At 39.7% G+C, this 20509-nt stretch overlaps 1 protein-coding gene across 1 annotated transcript in view; it reads right to left on the bottom strand.

The window, feature by feature from the left end:
• FRAS1 (Fraser extracellular matrix complex subunit 1) overlaps positions 1-20509 on the bottom strand; it is a 436825-nt gene that overhangs the window by 169174 nt on the left and 247142 nt on the right. The window contains exons 19-20 of the mRNA XM_079152936.1: positions 15100-15240; positions 11671-11814 (exon numbers count right to left, since the gene is read on the bottom strand). Of these exons, the coding sequence (XP_079009062.1) occupies positions 11671-11814; positions 15100-15240 (285 nt within the window). The remainder of the gene's footprint in view (positions 1-11670; positions 11815-15099; positions 15241-20509) is intronic.

Consider the following 20509-nt stretch of genomic DNA (forward strand, 5'->3'; position numbering starts at 1 on the left):
CCCAGTGCCATTCCATAAGTAAATTCTTCCTTGTCACTATTGTGACTGCAATGACTTTAAATATGACTCATTAAGGGTGATAAGGAAAGAAGAGAGGCACACGGTACCCTTCTGTTTAGCCTGTTTCTGGTTATTGATGTGTCATCAGCATTTGTATGTTGTGTGTGTGTAGAGGGTGGAATTCCAGTTGTTTGTGTCTGTGCCTCCTTGTTATAAATGCAGTGAATTCATACTCTAAACAAGCAAATTAATGAACACATTACAAGGGAGCCTGGAAATGAAGTACCAGTTCCACATAAAATAAATACGGTTCTTGTTTTAAGCAGTGGAAGATTCTATTTGTTTTCTAAATCTGCACAGCATGCAGACATGCTAAAAATTTCAACAGATAAAAAATTAATATTTTGACTCAGCAGCTGCAACATCCCCTAATATGTCACCCTGCAGCTGTGAGGAAATTGCATGTGGTCATCACTGTGTGATGCTTTCTTCAAATCACAAAGGCTCTGCTTCAAGGATCAGTGAGGATTACCCACAATCATGATGGATGGAAGCACACAGCAGTGGAATGACTTATTTCAGGTCTTTGGAGCAAAGTCAAAAAAGCTTGAAGATATTAAAGTAAATGTGTACTGTTGAAGCAATAGCTTTGGATGTTGGTTTTTATGGGGCAGTGACTCCTTAGCTGATAAATAATGACCTATAAAGATAAATTTAGACACACAGTGAGATTTTTAGTAATGTCCTGTCAGTCGATTAGGTTCCTGATGCAACTACATTCAGTGCATTTGGAAGTGTTTAAAATAATCAGCACTTGTAGCTATTCTTCATGAGGTGAAAAGGAAATGATTTCATGCTGAAACTCAGGCCCTTTACAGAATGTAGAATTTGGATTCTGATGCCCCCTTTTAAAATCGATGGAATTCAACTTGTGAGATAAGTACAGAAGGGATCCCAAAATAACAGGCAGATGACAGATGAGAAAAAAGCATCTATCTCTTTTCTTTTCATCATTACTTTGGGCTCAGCTCACCCGTAAGCTCTTAGAAAGCATGTGTTCTTTTTCTTAGAGACTCTGAATTAGTACAAAAACCATAAAACAAACAAAACAAAACCAACCAGCCACACAGGCAAACAAAACTTCCTTCTTTCAGTGCCTACGGCCATTGCTTTACTCTTAGCAAACCAACCAAACAAAAAGCACCACAATAGACTGACCTTCATGTGATGGGACAGCAATTTCTATCCAGAGTGCACAAAAACACCAATATGTTGGGAAGGCTCCAGAAGGAGCCAAGAACACAGGCAGTTTAAAGAAAGGGACACAGGGATATGGCAAGCAGCAGCGTCAAATATAAAAGCAAAGCTCTCAGTTTGGGTGCCAGATCACATCACCAACAAGGGGCCATGTGCACACTCCAGCTTGTATGTCTTAACACCTTGTATTCAATCTCCGTTTTACTTGATTTAGCTTTAAAATAGAAAATGCTTCACTTCAATGAACACTTATGGGTAGAAGACATTATGGATGATTCTTAGGAGACTGTACGTTGAGTCAGATTCATAACCTTCCCTTGAGATGCTCATATAGGAATGGCAAGACAGACACACTCAAAATACTCTAAGTGTCAAAGGACCAAAGAGCATTTATCCAAAGGGAAGAAAAGGGCCTTGTCTGATAAATATAAATGATGCGAACTGAAGTCATTTTAGCACAGGGTCCACAGGAGGGGGGCAGTGTGGAGTGAGGAAGTGAATTAGCATGCATGGAGCTCTGGACACTCACTTAGGGGCCAAGGGTGACCTGAGGCCTTGGAAAGCAGGATGAGGAATTTACAATTCATATGGTAGTTATAGGGTAGGCAATGGGAAGCCATCAAGAAGTTTTGAGCATCATAGAATGTTTTATAAATCAAAGCTGATGTTCAGAAAGTTACCCTCATCTTGGGAAGAAATTGGAGACTCTTAATAGGAAAGAGCCTTTTGGGGAAGAAATGAGGTGACTTTCTGGGAAAGATGAGCTTTGAATTTTATAGCAGAAACAGAGAAAAAGTAATATATCCAACAGCTATGGCATAGGTAGAATCTACAAAATATGGCAGTGATTCAAACATGGAATAGGGGTAGTTAGGAAGCAGCTGTAGCTCAATAGTTTTGAATTGTGCTCATTTAAGAAAAGTGGGTGGAGACATTTGAGAAGAAAAGATGAGGTTTGTTTGCTTTATCATAGGATGTTACTCTTTGAAACAAAACAAGAAATCAGAGTTGTGGACTGAACATGAAGGGAGTCCAAAGAGGTTTGAGGAGGGAGTGTGGACAGTGCATGGGAAGGTCATGGTGAGCAAGACCACTAAGCATCAAAAACAGGTAAATAAATGACCAAGAAGCTGAGAGGGCCTGATGGAACCGAGTCAAGGACACAGTAGTCACATGCGTACCCCTAAAGTGGTACTGTTTGGGTGTAAAGCCCAGCTCTACTGCTTCCTGGCTATAAAGCTTGAGCAGATGGGTTAATATCACTAACCTCAGTCTTGAACTGTAAAATGGAGATGCTACAGGACTGATCTCCTAGAGTTGCAATAGGGAGTACTTGACATAATGCATGTATAGAGATGGCACACAGTAAGTGCTTAACAAACATTTATTATTCTTTATCCTCACTTGGCCCAATCAGAGCCAACATTAATACTGATGATCACTGTGTGGGTCAGCTTTTTGCCAGTGTGGTCAAAATACCTTATAAAAACAACTTAGAGGAGGAAAAGTCTACTTTGAGCTCACAGTTTCAGAGAGATTTAGTCCATAGTCTAAATCCACTTCATTGCTCTGGGCACAGGGGGAGGCAGAACATCACGCAGAAGGCCACGACAGACAGAATCTTATGGCAACCAGGAAGCAGAGAGACAGAAGAAGGGACTTCAGGGATGATGAACCCTTCCAGGGCATGCCCCCAGCAACCCACCTACTCCAGCTACACTTCATCTGCCTTCAGTTATTGTCCAGTCAGTCCATTCAAACTAGGATGGGCTGATAAGGTTACAGCACTCAAAATCCAGTCATTTCACATCTGAATATTCCTGCATTAACATGGGAGTTTTGGGGAAGCATCTCATATCCAACCATAACAAGCATGCTTGCAACTAAGTCACTGTTTTTGTCCACTACAAGTGAACCACAGAGATTTGTATGTGTGTAAGGAAAGTAAGTTAGTGTAGCCTTAGAGTTCTACTGCTTTTGGTACTGAAGATGATAACCTATGTTTAAATCCAGCTGTGTTCATTAACAAAGACCTGAAAAGCATTCTCTGAAATCTGGGCCTGGTTCACAGTGCCCACAAAGACATCAGCAACCCTGACTTCACTGGGAGCCTGGCTGATGCAAAGCTTGTAAAAGCTCAGTAAGGTACTATTTAGCAAGGCACATGAAGGACAAAATACCTGTTGTTGTCATTCTTTTTTTTTTTTTTTTTTAATTTAGGAAGGCTTCAATTTAAGTATAGATCATGTTCTTTTTTTCTGAAAGGAAAAGCTCAAAGAAAAGACATGCCTTGAAATCTTCAATCATTCCTCAGTAGAGAGTGTGATCTCTTAAATAAAACACAAATAGAGATAGGAAGAGACAATCATTGAAAATTCTGGAGAGAGAATGGGTATGCAATTCATAGTTCAAGCAATAGGAGATAGGGTGACACGATGAGAAATAGGAAAAGAAAGTGCATTACCAAGAAGAAGATAAGAAAAATAAGCCAGTGTTAAAAAAAAAAAAAATTGAAAGCACAAGAAAATTGAAAAAATATAGAGATAGAAGAATAGGACCAGATGGAATGAAGAAGAAGGTGAAAAACAGGAGATAAGAACCAAAATACGGATCACACTGAGAAGAAAGCTCCTTGATCCATTACCATGTATTAGGAAGGGAATAGATTAGACGTTAGGACACCTGATTTGAATCATTTGTTCTACCTGACATTTCTCAAGCACTATCTATGTGCTAGTTAGGCACTGCACTGAGTTTTTAATTCCCCAGTCAACAAAATGGGAATTATCTAGTATTCCCAATTCTTCAGGAAGATTTCTTGGGATGATCAAATGAGAAGTAAGAAAATGCTTTGAAAAATATAAATCCACACACCATTATTACTATTATCAATAACAGGGAAAACTAAGCTCTAGTCTTGAAGTCATGTTTAACCTATCCTGGACCAAGCAAAAAAATTCATCTCTTGCTCATTATAAACCAGACAAAATGGCCAACTGAATTAAGTTACATAAACATAACTGAATGGTACTTAGCCATAAAAAAATGATAATTATGTGGATCCTTCCAATATTGTCAACACATAATATGTTGTACATATTAACATGCAAATTAATGTGATAGTTAAGAGAAAAATAACAAAGATATACAAAGTTTGGGGCTAATACTATGAAAAAAGGTATGATTTCATTTAAAAACATTAAAATAAACATGGAATAATATAAATTATCAAACTTTAGTATGTGTTAATATTTTTCTTTAAAGTTGTTCATGTAATAAGGATAACATACTACAGATACATAGGTACACATGACAGTGTCTATCCCATTCAAGAGACTAGTGAATTTTTGCAGTTTTTCCTGATAGCACCTCTCCAAGCTCCCTTACTTGTCATATTGAATCCTGTCAATCCACCTTTTAATCCACCAACCAAAAAATCATTCCTGAATTCCTATTGTGTGTTCTCAGTTGGTCTCGCCATCATGGAATGCCACAAGTGACTATGTGGATTCTGGATTCACTCTCTAGGTTCAATTCCTGGTGATATCACTCCCAACTTCGGTAATTTTGATCCAATTATTTAACTCCCTGCATTTCAGTTTCTTTATATGTAAAGCTGTAAAAGAATTAGTAGCTATCTTAGGGGATCATCGTGACTGTTAAATGGCAAAATGCATTCAGAGCAATCAGCGTAGCACTTTTCACATACCATCACCTATTATTAGATCCAATGCCAAGTGCCAGGCCACTGGCAGAAACCATCAGCATACCAGGAATTAGACATGGGAGATGCCAAGAGAAGCCTGGTCTGGAAGGGAAGAAATCTCAGCTAGGCATAAAAGGGTAGGATTTTATTAAAAGAAATTTTTAGTTATAGATGGAGTTCCTTTATTTTATTTGTTTATTTATTTTTTTTAATGTGGTGCTGTGCCTCACACATACTTAGGTAAGCACTTTACCACTGAACCACAACCACAGCCCCAGATGGGTAGGATTTTGATAACCAAAAGAAAGCAAAAACCACTATATGTTTAAAGTTCGTGCCTCTTTTTTTCCTTTTCATTTGTAACTGCAGGGCCAACCACCTCCCCACACGGTAGAAGCTGCTGCAAAACAGAGCTGGCTCTTCCCTCTCAGGTGGAAAGCTGGTGTACTGGCTTGCACAGGGCTCCTTCCCAGGTCCTTAACTGTGTTCAACTTGAACTGCTTCCCCACCCCCATTACTCAGGACTGCAGTTGTTATCCACTTCTTCCAAAATGAAGATCTGTTGCTCTTTTAATCTGTGCATTTCTACTTTTCCACCACCAATTTTCCACCAAAAATTCCACCAAAAATTTTTGGCACCCTTCTTTTAGAAATGATGACAATAAATGGAGAAAAATCATGGAAAGTACTCAAAAGTGTTTTTTTAAAAATGGTTTGGAAGAAAAGTGTTATCAATTGTATTCCTTGGGAAGCCAAAGGGTAGAAAATGTGCATCTCTTTGGGTGACTCCTCCGCCTTCCCACACAGGACAGAAGGAGGGAATAAGAGAAGGAAAGAGAAGAGACTGAAAGAAGGAAGGGAGTGAGGGAGGGAAGCCTACGGTATACAGGATAATAATCTAATTTTATCTTTAGTACCAAATATTATTCAAAATATTAACATGGTTACTTCAGGGCTCCCAAAGATCATTCTGCAAACCATTGGTTAGCCTTGTGAAAGGCTATAAAAAGGATAAAAGAAGGATTTTCAATGAAATATTTGGGAAATGATGTCCAGCCTCCTGTATCTTATTGATTCACCATGTACACATGCAATCATAAGAGTCTCAGAAATACTGCAATAATTAAAGTTGCTTAACTTTATTTAACCAAAACTCCTGGTCAAATAAATTTGAGAACTTATTTTTTTCCCAAGAGTCTTTATTGTATGTAACACCTATAATCATTCCTTAGACCCTGAGTTCCATGGAACACAATATGAAGATGTTCAAAGTAATGTTTCTTTACTGATACTTGTCTTCTTTTGCTTATATTCTCATATGGATGGTGAAATGTGGAAAAAAATTCCTGCTCAAACAAAAAGACTTTTAATCCCTGAGAATTCCACCCTTCTAACAAATCAGTGATTCCAATGTTTCCAGTCTTCCCCTCTGCAATAGTGTTTTCTCAGAATTCTCACCTTTTCTCACAAGAACTAAAATGTACAGCCATCCTATTAGGCATCCAGAAAAGCCCAAGGTATTTTTTTTTTAATGCATCTGCATTTGACATTTCCCCCTCAGGTTTTTATCTGTGTTTTCTTTTTAATTTCACCCACTTCTATGAAGAGGAGAAAGCTTTTAGCTGCAAATGATAGATGGATAAAGTACCCCAGGCTTTGGAAATTTTTGATAATGTTGAGATGTGGAGGGAAAAAAAATCTATGAAGAAAAACCCTGGCTCTCCACAGCACTTAACCATGTCTGTCTCAATGTTATGCACTCCTGCCTCTCACCCCAGTTCATTTATCTTTGTTGAAAACCTTCAGCCCAGGCCTAAATCTCACTAACTATATATTTGCTTTGATAGACTTAGAGGAAAAAAATTCCACACATATGACATCTCCATATGTGAGAACGCACTGTGGTTATTGGACCTGTTCCCAGGATATGTTTACTCTTGTCTGTGTGATAGATTAGATGTAATATTCTTTTTCAAACAGCTAAGTGCAATTAAGAGGTCTCCAATGATGATTGGGGGTACAGCTCAGATAGTGAATAAATCCTGCAGGTAAATCCCACCACTCTGGAAGACTCAAGATTGAGAGAGCAGAAAGGGCCTCCAGCGAGCTAGGATTTTTCAAGGACGCTGAAGGACATTCCACTGATGGCACTGCACAGGGTAAATGATCCTCCACTCTGTCTGTCATCATGTAGCTCCTCCTGACACCTTCCTGAGCTTAGATAAAACTCATCTAAACATTTCATGAGGTTAACTAAGACCTGAATAAGGCAACACTTCAGTTAAAAACAACAAAATTCCAGGAGAAAGGTTCAGGGTCAACTTAAGATAGGAGATAAGTTCCTGGTGGCCACAATAAGAAACCTATTCACTTATCCCTTCAATCTCCTCCTGGACAGCTGCACCAGGAAGTCCAACTGTCACCCCAAGTTCAACTTGTCTAAATTCAAACACATAGTCTTCCTCATGGTACGTTACACCTATCCCTGCCTGTGGTTAATCTACTCCCATCCCTTGAATTTCCATGACCTGAAACCTGGAAGCCATTTATAAAGCACCATTTTCCATTTTCACCAGGTCTAAAAGGAATTGCCATTCTTGGATTATTTCTGCCCACAAAACAGCAATCATATTACAGATTAATCTAAAGTATCATTTATACCCAACAAAGCCAGGACTCCCTCTCTTCATTTCCTCAGCAATTCACTCAATGAAGCCTTCATCTCTCATGTGGATTCCTGCAACTACTTCCTAAAGGTCATTCTGTCTTGGTCTCTTCAAGCCATCTTCCATAGATCTTTCATTTTGACCATGACACTCCCTGCTTAAAAGTCTTTGAGTGATGGCCACGGCTTGGATGACAGAGCATGTTCTTAAACTGAGTAGGGTCTTTCTGCTCTGGCCCTGCTTCCCTTCACTTTCCCACACTCAGGACTGACATTCTATTTAAGTCTACATGGGTGACTAAGTAGATACAGTCTTTGGAATTGCTGGATTGCTCTATTCAAAATTTCGTGCTCCTCTAATTCTTACCTTTCAAAATCCTATCAGTTGTGACATGATCCAGAAAGCCTTCACACCTTGACACTGAGTTGGGGTCCTGTCTTGGAAATTTATTGCAGATCCTGTATCATGCATAGTGTACCACAGCAATATCACACTAATCAATATCTTTCTCTGTTATGGGCACTGTGTCCCCCACAAATCCATATGTTGAAGCCCTCAGAACCTTTGAATGTCATTGTGGTTGGATATAGGATCATCAAAGAGGTAATTAAGTTAAAATAAGGCTCAGGGGCAGATCCTAATTCAATCTCATAAGAAGGCAGAGGGAAGACCATGTAAAGAGGCAACAAGAGAGTAACCATTTGTACCCTAAGGAGAGAAGCCTCAGGGAAAACTAACCCTGCTGGCCATTGATCTTGGACATCTGGCCTAGAAAAGCCATGATTTCTTTCCTTCATCCCCTCATCAATTTTCTCAATAAATGCCTTCATCTCTCATGTGGATTCCTGCAACTACCTCCTAAGGTCTTTCCACATTAGTCTCATGATTCAAGCTACCTTCCATGGATCTTTCTCTTAATGAGAGTGAGAAAGTACATTTTTGTCATTAAAGCCACTCAGTTTCTGATATTTTGTCATATCAACCTTAGAAGACTAATATTCCTTCCTTCACTTAACTATGTTCCTTGAATGTAAGTTCCACATCTTACCCGTCTTTGTACCCCCGGAGCCTAGCATAGTGCTCAGCCTGGCATGGTACTTATGTTTAATAAATGTTTGATGAATTGGTAAAAGAATGAATGTGTTGCAATGCTACAGACTAGCATGAGAATTGTTTAGAAAAGGCATACATTTAGTGAAAAAGTAAGCCTTGGGCTCAATGCGCTTCTCTAAAAATAACAATTGAAATTATCACTCAAATCTCTCCATAACAAATACTATTATACCAGTCTTCACTAAACAGATGAGTCCCAAGCACTAGACAATGCTAGTGCCATTTAAAAACAGTACTTAATACACTTAACTCCTACAATAGCCAGACTTTGTCCTTCCCAGATCAAATAAGTGGGACCCAACCTTCTAAAACTGGGGACTCTCAGAGTCATTTAACTCAATCCCATGATTTTCCATCCTAATGGTCCCCTATTAGCCTTAAAAAATTAATGCAATTCCTAATCACCTAATATATTATCAAAGAGTGGTCTGGACATTGGCAGGAACAGAGCTTATAAAAAATTTAAAATTTCCAATATCCTTATATAAACATTTATTTATAAAATATGTCCCAGTATAAAATTTTTAGGATCTACATGCAAAATAGATTGGAAATAGAAAAGCCATCATGAAGGATGTAGCTCAGGTCCTATCTTCTCATTCTTCTCCCTGATACTATCTCTCCTTGTCCATGTTTCATACAGCTTGCAGATTTCTTCCCTTAGTCAAGGTATGGTTCTTTCCAAAATTCTCATAACCCTATTGCCCATAAGATCAGTCCACACTATTTTGCCTGAAATTTTGGTTTTTCTATACTCTGGTTCCAATTTAAATTTTACACCCATTTCATCTAATATGCTTTAATGCCAACCATGTTCTTCACTCTGGTTGGATAACTCACTGGCCATGAACATACCTTCTAGGTTTCGCCTTCTAGGCCTGTCTCCTGGAGGAACTAAAAAGCCCACCTGACCTCCCTCTAACTGAATCTTTGCTCTTCTTCTCTTGTGTGATGTCTTCCATATCTTGTTGCTTCTTCTTCTACTGAACTCCAAAAGCCTTTACTGCCTACGAATATTACTGAACTGAACAGTTCTTCATGCTATTTGTTTGCTGAGTCTTTAGTTCATTTCCTTAAGAAGCCTGAAGGGTCTCTGTGTCCCCTCACAGCATCTCAGTAACTTGTGCTCAGTGGGTTCTCAGTACATACTACTAATCTGTTTTAACCATGTGCTATAATTTCAATATGTTTTGGATCCCCCAAAGGCCCTTTGTGATTAAAGACTTGGTCCCTAGGGTGGTACTACTGGGAGGTGGCAGGAGTTTTGTTCTGACTTCCTGTTTGGTAATAGAAGCTTTAATACACACATATGCCTTCACCATGATGTGAGGCAGCTGAAAGAAGGGCCTTCACCAGAATGGTAGTGAAGTTAATGCCATGCCCTTGAACCTTCAAAATTTGGAACTAAATAAAACCTTTTCTCTTTATAAGTTAGCTGCCTCAGATATTTCATTGTAGTAACACAAATCTGAGTGATACACCATCAGGAAATTCTTAATTCTCAGAATAGCTCCTTCTATATATCTTAAAGTAAGACTCAATGGCCAAATTCAAGCTTATAAATGGTAATAACAGTCAACCCTGGTTATTATCAGATTCTCCTTTGGGGGTAAAAACCAACATCTTCCCTTTTCCACTTTCCAAGTCGGACCTGACTACCATGGGCAGCATGAGCAAGGAAACTCAGATTCTGAAACTGGTAGGGTTTCTGATTAGTCTTAAGCCTGGAACTGGAGATCCCACTTTTCATTGTCTCTAAAATGTTTAGTCTTTGTTTCTGGGCTTTTGTTCTAAATCCAAATATTTTTCAGCTACAGTCCTACACTTGACAGTTTTTGGTCTTGGAATATAGAATTTAATCTCCAAGTCTAGTATGAAGATCTTGCACAGAAAGGAATGGATCATACAGGACCATGGTGCCACCAGCCACACTTGAAGCACTGCCATTGACTCACTACCCTTTCTCCACAACCAGACAGTGATATCCAGATTGAATGTGCCTGCTGGACACTATGACCTAGACAACTGGCCACAAGTCCTTCCTGTCCAAGGACAAGTGCTCCAGCATCCATCCTACCAAGTCCCAGCTTCCTCACCTTTATCATCTGCCCAGTAGCACCCTGGAATGCCTCCCTGTCAAGCCCTTCAGAGCTAGGACAACAGTTGCTAAAAGCGAAGCTCTTTGAATTTCACCTATAATTTGAAGAAGAGTGTAAAAAAGTGTACAAAAACCTATTAACATATTCTTCTGTATAAAGTCTTTGGTGACAGACTCATTGTCTTCATTTTTTTCCTCTGTATTCCAAACATCTGACCATTAATTGAGACTCAAAAATTTCTGTTGTTGTATGTGAATGAATAGATGAATATAAATGATAGATGTCTGCAATGTTACTGAAATTTTACTTTGCTTTCCTAACTTGTTTGTTTGATAGTTGAGTTCTAAAATGAGTAGGGAGAAAAAAATCTCATCTCCTGGGGCAACTGGTCTACTTTTGGGTTAATCTCCTTAAAATGTCATGCCTGGGTTAATGGCAAAGATTCTACACAGCAAGGAGAGAGAGAATAGACAGAGGGAGACCATCTTTGGAGGGAGTGTTCTGACAATACACTTTGCTGTCTTAAAATGATATTGCCAAATGCATACAGAGGTGCTGAAATCATCATTTTACTCTTCTTTAGTATTAGATTCTAAGTTCTTTCAGGTCCTGCAGGTATTATTAGATGTTCCATTTGAATCCGCAAATATTTAGTAAATGCCTGAGGGTGAGCAGTGCAGAGAATTCCCAGACATGAGACAAATGTCATCTACAGAAGAGTTCAGAATCTGAGCCCAAAGGACAAGTACAAGAGCTCCTCATGCCTGCTGTGAAAAGCCCTAGCAGCTGCCTGGAGGTTTCCAAAGACTTTGAAGAAAGTTCCACTCACCAGCACAGTACCCCACGAGGTTGAGGAACTGTTCTTCCTTGCAACTGGTCTTGCACTTCCCATTGGTAAGAGTGACATGAGGGTGACAAGAGGTGCAGTCAGATTCCAAGGGCCCATGGCATCGCCTGCAGGTTGGGTGACATTCTAAGGGGAAAAATAAAAGCTGGGATTGGAATTAGCAGCTTAGCATGCAAGTTCATGAAGTATTTAATGCACTCCACAGATCTCAAACTCTAATCATCTTTTGAAGATTTCTGAGCAAGCCAAGTACTCCCTTAGACAAGACCAAGAGACTGCATTTCTGGTATTAATGAGAATACTGTCCACAAACATAATATGGAATTTAAAACTACAAAAATTTGTGTAATGTGCCATACATTCCATAGGAACCAGAATGACCATCCCCATCTGTATTAAATAGGAAGTTCAAATCAGAGTCACAAAGCACAAAGATGAGTATTTTAAACTCCCCCCACTCCAAAATACCATGCTACAAAGGGAGAATGAGATAGAAGAGGGTGGACGTTTTACTTTTCAGAAATTCCTGGCAGACGAAGGGATCCATACACAGAAAGTGATACTGAGACTTCTTGCTAGCCTGAGTCGCCAGCCAGGCTCTCCGTTCTGCACACAACTTCAAAGTCTGTTTTATCAGCAATAGTGAAAATACGAAGAACAGGGAAAAAAAAAAAAAAGTCTCTCTCTGGAGGTTATCATGAACTGCATCTGAAGTTCAACTCCTTAAGCAAAATTATGTCAAAACTGTGTCTTTCCCAGAAAAACCACCACATTAACAAGAGGTACTACACTGCAAAAGACCAGGTGAGCCTCAGTAAGGGGTAGGCAATAAAGATAAGGGTGGCAAGGAATCAAAGAATGTTGCGGCAGCAGCTGTGTTCATGCTGCCAAAGCAGGCAGCAGGAGCGGACGCATGCAAGGAGATTTAAGGATCTCTCTGCCAAGGACGAGGAGGTCTTAGCGGGTGTGATTCCAAGAGGTGGGGAGGTGAGGGACTGGAGTTGGGTAGAGCTTGCTGGAACTGATGAATGCCCTTCTGGCACACGACTGGTGGAAAGCAATGGCACAGATTTCAAGCCAAGTCAACTGCCTCTTGCTTCTGGCATGAGGCCAGGAGAAGATAAGGAGTTATATTTAAAAAAAAAAAAAAGCAAGCAAGAAAATGAACTGCTGATTAGGACAGCACTAACATCACCCCCTTCTACATTCCTGGGGCTGTCGACTTTGGAAACACCCATCCAGGAGCTTCTAGCATTCTCAGGATGATTCCCCCACCCAGTGCTTCCTCCTTACCAGAATATTTCCAGTGACCTGTGTGCCCTGCCGCTGGTGGTACCATCCATCAGCTGACTTCAAGCAGACAGAGGAGCGTTAGAGCTGCTCAGAGTTTCCCCTCCAAACAATTTTACACACTCAGAAACCAACTGGACTAGGAAGAAAGCACCTAAGGATAGAATCAGCTTTCAAGGACAACTCTAATGACCAAGAAACCAGGAACATTCTCCCACTGAGCTTGATAGAGTGTTTAAAGTAAAGCAGCTCACCAGGGACCTAGAGAGATTAAGAAGGTAATTGGGAAAAGGAAGAAAAATCCAGAATAAAAATAATATTGATCTTCAATCGTCTAAATTTATGTTCACTCTAAATTTTCTCTCTGAACTTTAAGGCTACCTGAATCTAACAAATGTTAATTTATTTTAAAATATTTTATAAATTTATTACATGTGTTCTGACTCCAGAAACACATATAAGACAATTTCATCACAATGAGTTTTTTCCTACTAGCTGACGTCAACCATCTATTTTTAGAAATAAAATTTAAAATCACAATAGAATGTGTTTTGTCTTTTTTTTTCCTTTTTCCTGTCCTGTAGATGCAAGAAAATACAATCCTACAATAAGGTGCTTAAATTTTAGTATTTCGTCAATTCCAATAAAATCCTGCACTAATCTAAACTAGTAATTTCCAGAATCTCTGTCACTGAACTATAAAGGTACTCTTAAAAACATATTGGACTAACACACCAATGAAGGAAATAAATACCTCTTTCCCCTCTTGCTCTATTCTATAGTAGCCACGGGAGTTAAAGCTGAGAACCACAGTTACCTGTGCTAGATGCCTGATCCTATAAACATACACTTGCATCTGTGGTAGTTTGTCTCCATGATGCCCTCTGTTAAGCCCAACCTTCACTGTATGCATAAGCCATTCACCTACTGAGGAATAGAGTCTATTCCTTCATGCCCTCAAGACCAAGAGAGTAAAGCAGAAGTGATGGCAAGACTTTTGAGGTTAGATTATAAGAAGCTTGAATGTTCTGTTTAGATCTCTTGGAATACTCACTTTGGGGGAAGATAGCTGGGTTATAAGAAGGCTGACTAATTAAGATTGCCATACTGTGAGGAAGTTCAATTAGTCACAAGAGGCCTTATCAGATAAGAGACTAACAAAGGTGATGATATGTCAATGAAGAACCCACCTACAGAATTCTGAGAGAACTGACCAGCTAAGCCCATCAACTCCCAGAACTGGGAAAGATTAAATAATCAATTGTTTTAAGTCACTAATTTGGGGCAGCAACAGATAAACAGAGAAGAACCACATTGTAAGAGACAAAGTAAAAGATCTTAGCATTTTGAGTACTGGATCTCTAAATTTCAAATCCTTCTCCATTCCTTACATGAAAAGGAATGGGGGTGGCAGGAGAAATGGAGTAGTAGGCATCCATGACAAGTAGAGATATAGATATATATTTAATTTTTCCTAATATGGGAAATTGTTTATGACTTAATGTTTGGGGAAAAGTAAATATTAAAAAGGTACAGTTCTAATTTGGTTTCCACTATGTAACAGCATGCATAAAAGGTAGGTAAAAAATAAATATATTACCAGGTTAAGAGCTGTTGCTTTTGATATGTGGGATTATTGGTGATCCCCATGCCCCAAGCCCCATTTTTTTTCCTATTCTGAATTTTCAAACCCTTTACCACAAACACATACTCCTTTAATAATCAGAAACAAACTTGTAAAACAAGAGCCATAAGCAACAAAGAGTTATGCTGAACTGAGTTCTGGTTCTTATCGGCCATTAGCATCATTATTTAATTTGTGAGGCAGTTATTTATTCAGATCATGGTCTCCTAGGCAAGATAACACCTAGTTTTGAGTATACTCAAATACTGTTGTCTCTAGGGTAAAAATTGATTCTAATTTTTCACTTTATCCATGCTTCCTTATTGGCAGCTCAGAATTTCACACTCCCTCCCTCTATACATATGTACATTAAAGACTAAGATTTACAGCCCAACCCTAGTCCCTGGTATGGTGAGGTTTCTAATTACACTGTCTGGCTGCAGTGTGAAGAGAAAGCATGGGTGCAGGGACTCTGCCCCAGCATGTTACATACTCACCTGTACAACTACCTTCCTGGTTAAAGTAGCCCTCTGGGCACTGGGAGAGGCACCGCCCATCCAGCAGCACAAGGGGAGGCCTGCAGGCTGTGCAGTTATGAGGGCTTTTCCCCAAACACTTGAAACAGGATTGGTGGCAAGCTGGGAGAAAGACAAAGCAGAGGAGATGATTAGGCAAGCTCCACATGACCTGGACAGTTGGTCTAGCTCGCCCATGAACAGTTCTGGGTTGGAACACGTTCTGCACAATCACCTGGTTTTCCCAACAACATGGCGCACATCTCATATACTTCTTTCTTAAAGGACACCTCTTGCAAAGCAGGCACTTGTGGAACCAGATTAGATAAAGCACAAATGCCACAAAACACACATAACCATTTGCAGAATCCTTTCTTTCTCCCCAAGTTGCCATTCTCAGACAATGTAACAGAAAGAACACAGAGATATAAAACAGTTTCCTCTCCCTTGGGACAGCTCTCACTATCACTAGGTACCTGGCTGCTCATCAGGGGGCCCAACTTAAACAGAAAGGTGATAGAGCTTTGCTTATTGATTCCACAAAGGTTTCTGGAATGCCTGCTCTGTGATGGAGAGTGGACATACACCAGCAAGGAGAGTCATTCGACATTTTGAGCTGTTCAAGCTAGCTACAACAGACAAGCAAGTAACGCAAATACAAATGAAAGGGAGACAGAGTACAGCACAGAGAAAGAACATTACATCGTAGCTGTACTTGACCTTGACTGAGTTGTGTAATTTCTCAAGGCTCCTGCTTTCTCTTCTACAAAACAAGGACACAAACAGTACATACTACACGGGGTGTCGTGGACACTAATGGGACTGAAGCATGTAAAAGTTTTAGGATCGTGCTAGACACATAATAAGGGCCTAATAAACCTTAGTATAATTATTAAGGGCTATGTTAGAAGTACCCACAGCTGTAAAAAGGAGTAAAGAGAAAGAAAACACCTCTGCCTGCCATCATTAGACCTCTAAGGATAAGGGGGACATTTGTATCATTTCCCAGGAACGGCCTTTGTATTCAATGTGCCTCTTTGTTCTCTGTATTTCTGATTCTCTGTCATCTGAGACAAAGCTGATTCTGGAGAGACTGCCCCTCCCAGAGCAAGATTCCTAGAGACAGAAAAGGATTCTCTTGGGAGGAGGCCTTCCCAAGCAACTGTCCACAGCAGAACCCCACCCCAGCTCTCCTTCTCCTGCCTTCACTCTGGGTCACTACTCTGAGAGAGATGAAGACCTGGATCTTATCCCAGCAGATGATCCCATGCATTTAAAACCATCCTCTGTCCAACTGACAAAATCCTCCAGATTGCAGGGATACCCCCGAGGCTCCTCTTTTCTCCTCTATCAAATACCCCTACTTACAGGCCAGTATCCTTGGGGGAAAAAACAGATGTAATTTGACACCCCAGAGATCTCCATTTCTACCAACCCCTAATAAAATGTAACATCATATTTGATATGTACAGAGCTGATATTTAGCTAGGATGTCCTCATCCATCAGCACTGGCTGTTAAAGTATTAGACTACATTCTTTGGCTGGTAAGACAATGGTTGTTGTCTTAAGCCTTCTAGTGATCTGCTGCAGCCTGGGCCACACTTGGTATCTTGCCCCGCCCATCAAACAGCACCTAAAGGTCTAAAACCTGTACCAAGAACACCCCAGACCCTCCCCTGCTACTGACCCTGCTCCTAAGCTGAGGCCAATGTCCATACTCACTGGGTTTTGCTCTTGCCTTAACAATTTCTTTTTTTAAAGACTGTCTTGTAGCTCTATGAGTACAAGTTGCAGGAATTTTTTCCTAAATATTTCTTTAAAGAACAAAATGCAATCAATAAACTGAAATTTAAGCAAATAAGAGAAGGGTACACATTAGCTCCTTATTTAAGACACATTTAACACAAAATGAAACAGCATGTAATGGAATGTCAGATGGCAGTATTTCAAAATACAGCTAAATTATATTGTCACTGCAAAGCTGTTCCACGATGACTAAGGGAAGCAACTTGAAGCAACACAACATTTTCTCTATACCTAAATAAATATACCTATGATAATACCAATATGTTTATATTAGACTTTACAAGATTGCTAAAATCCCTAGCTCTTCCTATTATACCTCCTTAATAAATAGAAAATCAAAGCATATCACTGTGGAATTGAAAACTGGGGAAAGATGAATTAATGCATTATGAGCACAAACATATTTTATTTCATTCCATGTGGTTACAAAGTCAATGTGATAGCCTGGCTCAGTGAATAAAGGTTATTACTGAATATAAAACAGGAAAGCAAAGAGGACATGCAAGTTGGAGGGTTGGTGGGCCAAATAGTTCAGGGGAAGTCCCTTTGTCACCCACAGGATTTTTAGAAATAAACCCCACTGAACATCACCACGGCTGACTTTAGAATTGCCTCCACTGGAAATGTCTAAGAACCAACTTGATAATGAGCTGGTTATTTACTGTGGGGACAGAGGGAAAAAGGATACTGGTAAGTTGGGAGAAGTCCTTCTCAGAGTCTTTTTCTCTGCAATGCTCCATTTCTGTAAGTAGGCATTTGCATCTTTAAAACAATCTCATGAAACTTAATTCTGTGCTGGTTTGGGAAATGTCTACACTATTTCAGTGACTTTTATTAGGATTGATCATTCTATGGAAGCTGATTTCATAGCGGGAGTTCTGTCTGATGTTTAAGATCCTTCAAGGAAGACTAACTCCATTACAGGGCATATATGGAAGATATTCAAAAGAAGTCCTATGAATAATTCCTCCACGTATTACAACATTTTTAGAGACTGGCTTTCCAGTTGATGGCGAAGTATATTTCTGAAAAGGCATAACTGAGCTGCTTAAGCACTGCAAGTGTCACACTAAAAGTGTCCTTAGATGGCTGTAAAGTCCAGTCATCTCAAATCCAGCAAAAATCACACTTAAAAGGATTAAAACATATCCACTTTTGTTCATTCTACTTTCCATTAAAATTTCAAACAATCAATACTACTATTTTCCTTTTCTATGTAATGATACCAAAAGAGCGATAGAGCATCTCTACTTTCATATCATATAACATTTTCTGGCTTTTCATGTCAAAAGCAATTTTTGAGGTAAGCTTCTCTTAAAATATGATGTAGATATCAAAATCCTCTAGGACATACAGTATGAGTACTGTGATCAGGGATGAAAGTTAAAATGAGTGAAGTCAAACAAAATTGATCTCCTTTCCCTCTTACTTCTTCTTTTTACTCCTCCCCCACCCTTTCTAATGAAGACGATTCATTTCTTCACTGCTTCTGTGCCCTGACTCGATCGGGAACTCTTTAAGAGTAAAAATCACACCTTTTCCATCATCTCTGTGGTTAGGCAGTACCTGTCCTAGTGCCTATCCCAGGCATGTTTTAGGTTCTCACTGATGAACCTCTGCTGACTAAACAGATGGGTGGATGGACGTGTGATGGGTGGACAGATGGGTGAGCACCCTGGCATCACACTCACCTAGTTCTTCTCTCTTTGGTCATTTCTACAGCTTCTTTCTCTGTCCACCCCATAAATATTAGGTGTTCCCAAAATCCCACCCCTCTGCCCCTTTCCCTTCTGACTCTGATAAACTTACCTGTAGCTCTCATGACTACCTCTACCCGGGTGAGTCCCAAATTTATAAATACTCCTCTGTCTGTTGTTCTAAACTCCAGTCATATAAATCTCTTGCCTGGTGGGGATCTCTACTCACAGTTTCATAGATTATTCCATCCTCCTCATTTCTAAAATACAACTTCTTATCCACCTCTAAGCTCAGCCATATCGCTTCAGGTGAATCATGACATCTGTTCAAAACTGTACTCCATATTCACCAATGACCCCACACCCCACTTCCTACGTGGTATTCCTTATTTCACTGGTCCTACCATTCATCAAGTCACTCATGCTGAAAACCTTGAGTTGCCCTGGACTTTGACTTTTCTATTACTATAACACATTTGGGTTCTGTTGATTTTACATCCTTAATCTCTGTCAAATCCCCAGCTTCTCCATCCCTGGACCCCTTGGTCCAGACCTTCAATATCACTCATGATGGGAGCTAATGCCACTGATTCCTGACCAGTCCCACCCCATTTCTCTCATTTATCTACCACATAACCTCTAGATACGTCTTTGTAAAGTGTAAATGAACTATGATTTCCCCTACTTCAAACCTTTTAACGGCTCACCAATACCAATGGACTCCAAATTCCTAATCACAGCACTTGAAACACCTCATGACGTGAGTCTTGCCTCATGTCTCCAGTATCTTTCATCACAACTTGCCTCTTTGAATTTCATAGTGCAGGAATACCAAACTTGCTGTACTTCCAAACACGCTTTTTGGCACTTGCTATCTCCTTGGCCTCGAACACCCTTCCCTGCCTTCTTCACCTGGTGGATGTCCACTGACCCTTCAGAAGTTCAATCATGTAAAGTTTCCCTCTACAAATGCACCCTCACTGCCTTCTGTCCTGGACAGCCAGTCTCCCTTGCACTGTTTCTGTACCTAGTGTCTCCTGCCATTCCAGCATGTACTGTGTGTTTTTAATTACTTCTCCCCTATTGATCAGGCTTTCCTTGAAGCATAGTTTATATCCTTTTCATCTTTCTATCCCCAAAGCCTGACACACCCATTCTCTAAAAAGAAGGGGAAAGCAAAGCATACTGAACATTACCAGAAGGCATGTATTCATATAGCTTATGTCAGCACTCTTGGGAACACATCAACAGCATTATTTAATATAGATTCCATATGTTTTATTCAGTTGATGTAAGGGAATCCCAACTTCATAGATGGCCACATAACCATAAATTGTGCAGGCAGATTCCTGCTCATTTACTTCTTTAATTAAAGTTCTTTGCCTTGAGGCCTTTGGTAAGTCTTAGCAACAACTAAATAGACCAAAATGCACATAATATACTTCTCCCTGTTCACCTAGCAAATTACTTAATAGACCAAAATAACTGCTGAATTTCTTATTTTTAAAAAATTGATCTATATCAATTTTGTGTAATTTTGCCCTCTGTATGAAGATCTAGCCCAAGAAGGCAAATTATCTTCAAAAATGAAAAGGAAGGCTTAGAAAAATTTAGTTACTGAAATTTCCCTGATGCACCTGTGTAAAGCTCTGCCACCACTCTATACAGTGGAAAAGTAGTTGATCCAAGAAGGGGGCTGCTAGGATGTATACCCATGCAATCTTAATAGTGTCTCTTCTGATACAACAAATTAGACAACATATAAATAAAGCTCATTATTGTAGTACCAAGTTCACTTCAAAATAAAACCTGTAATTTCTTCAAAACGATATAATTTTAAGTCCTCTTGCTGCACTTTGCGGGAATTGAAAGAATCCATCATTAATCT

Source organism: Sciurus vulgaris (assembly GCF_902686455.1).
Source record: "Sciurus vulgaris genome assembly, chromosome: 9".
In the NCBI taxonomy this organism is placed as follows: Eukaryota; Metazoa; Chordata; class Mammalia; order Rodentia; family Sciuridae; genus Sciurus; species Sciurus vulgaris.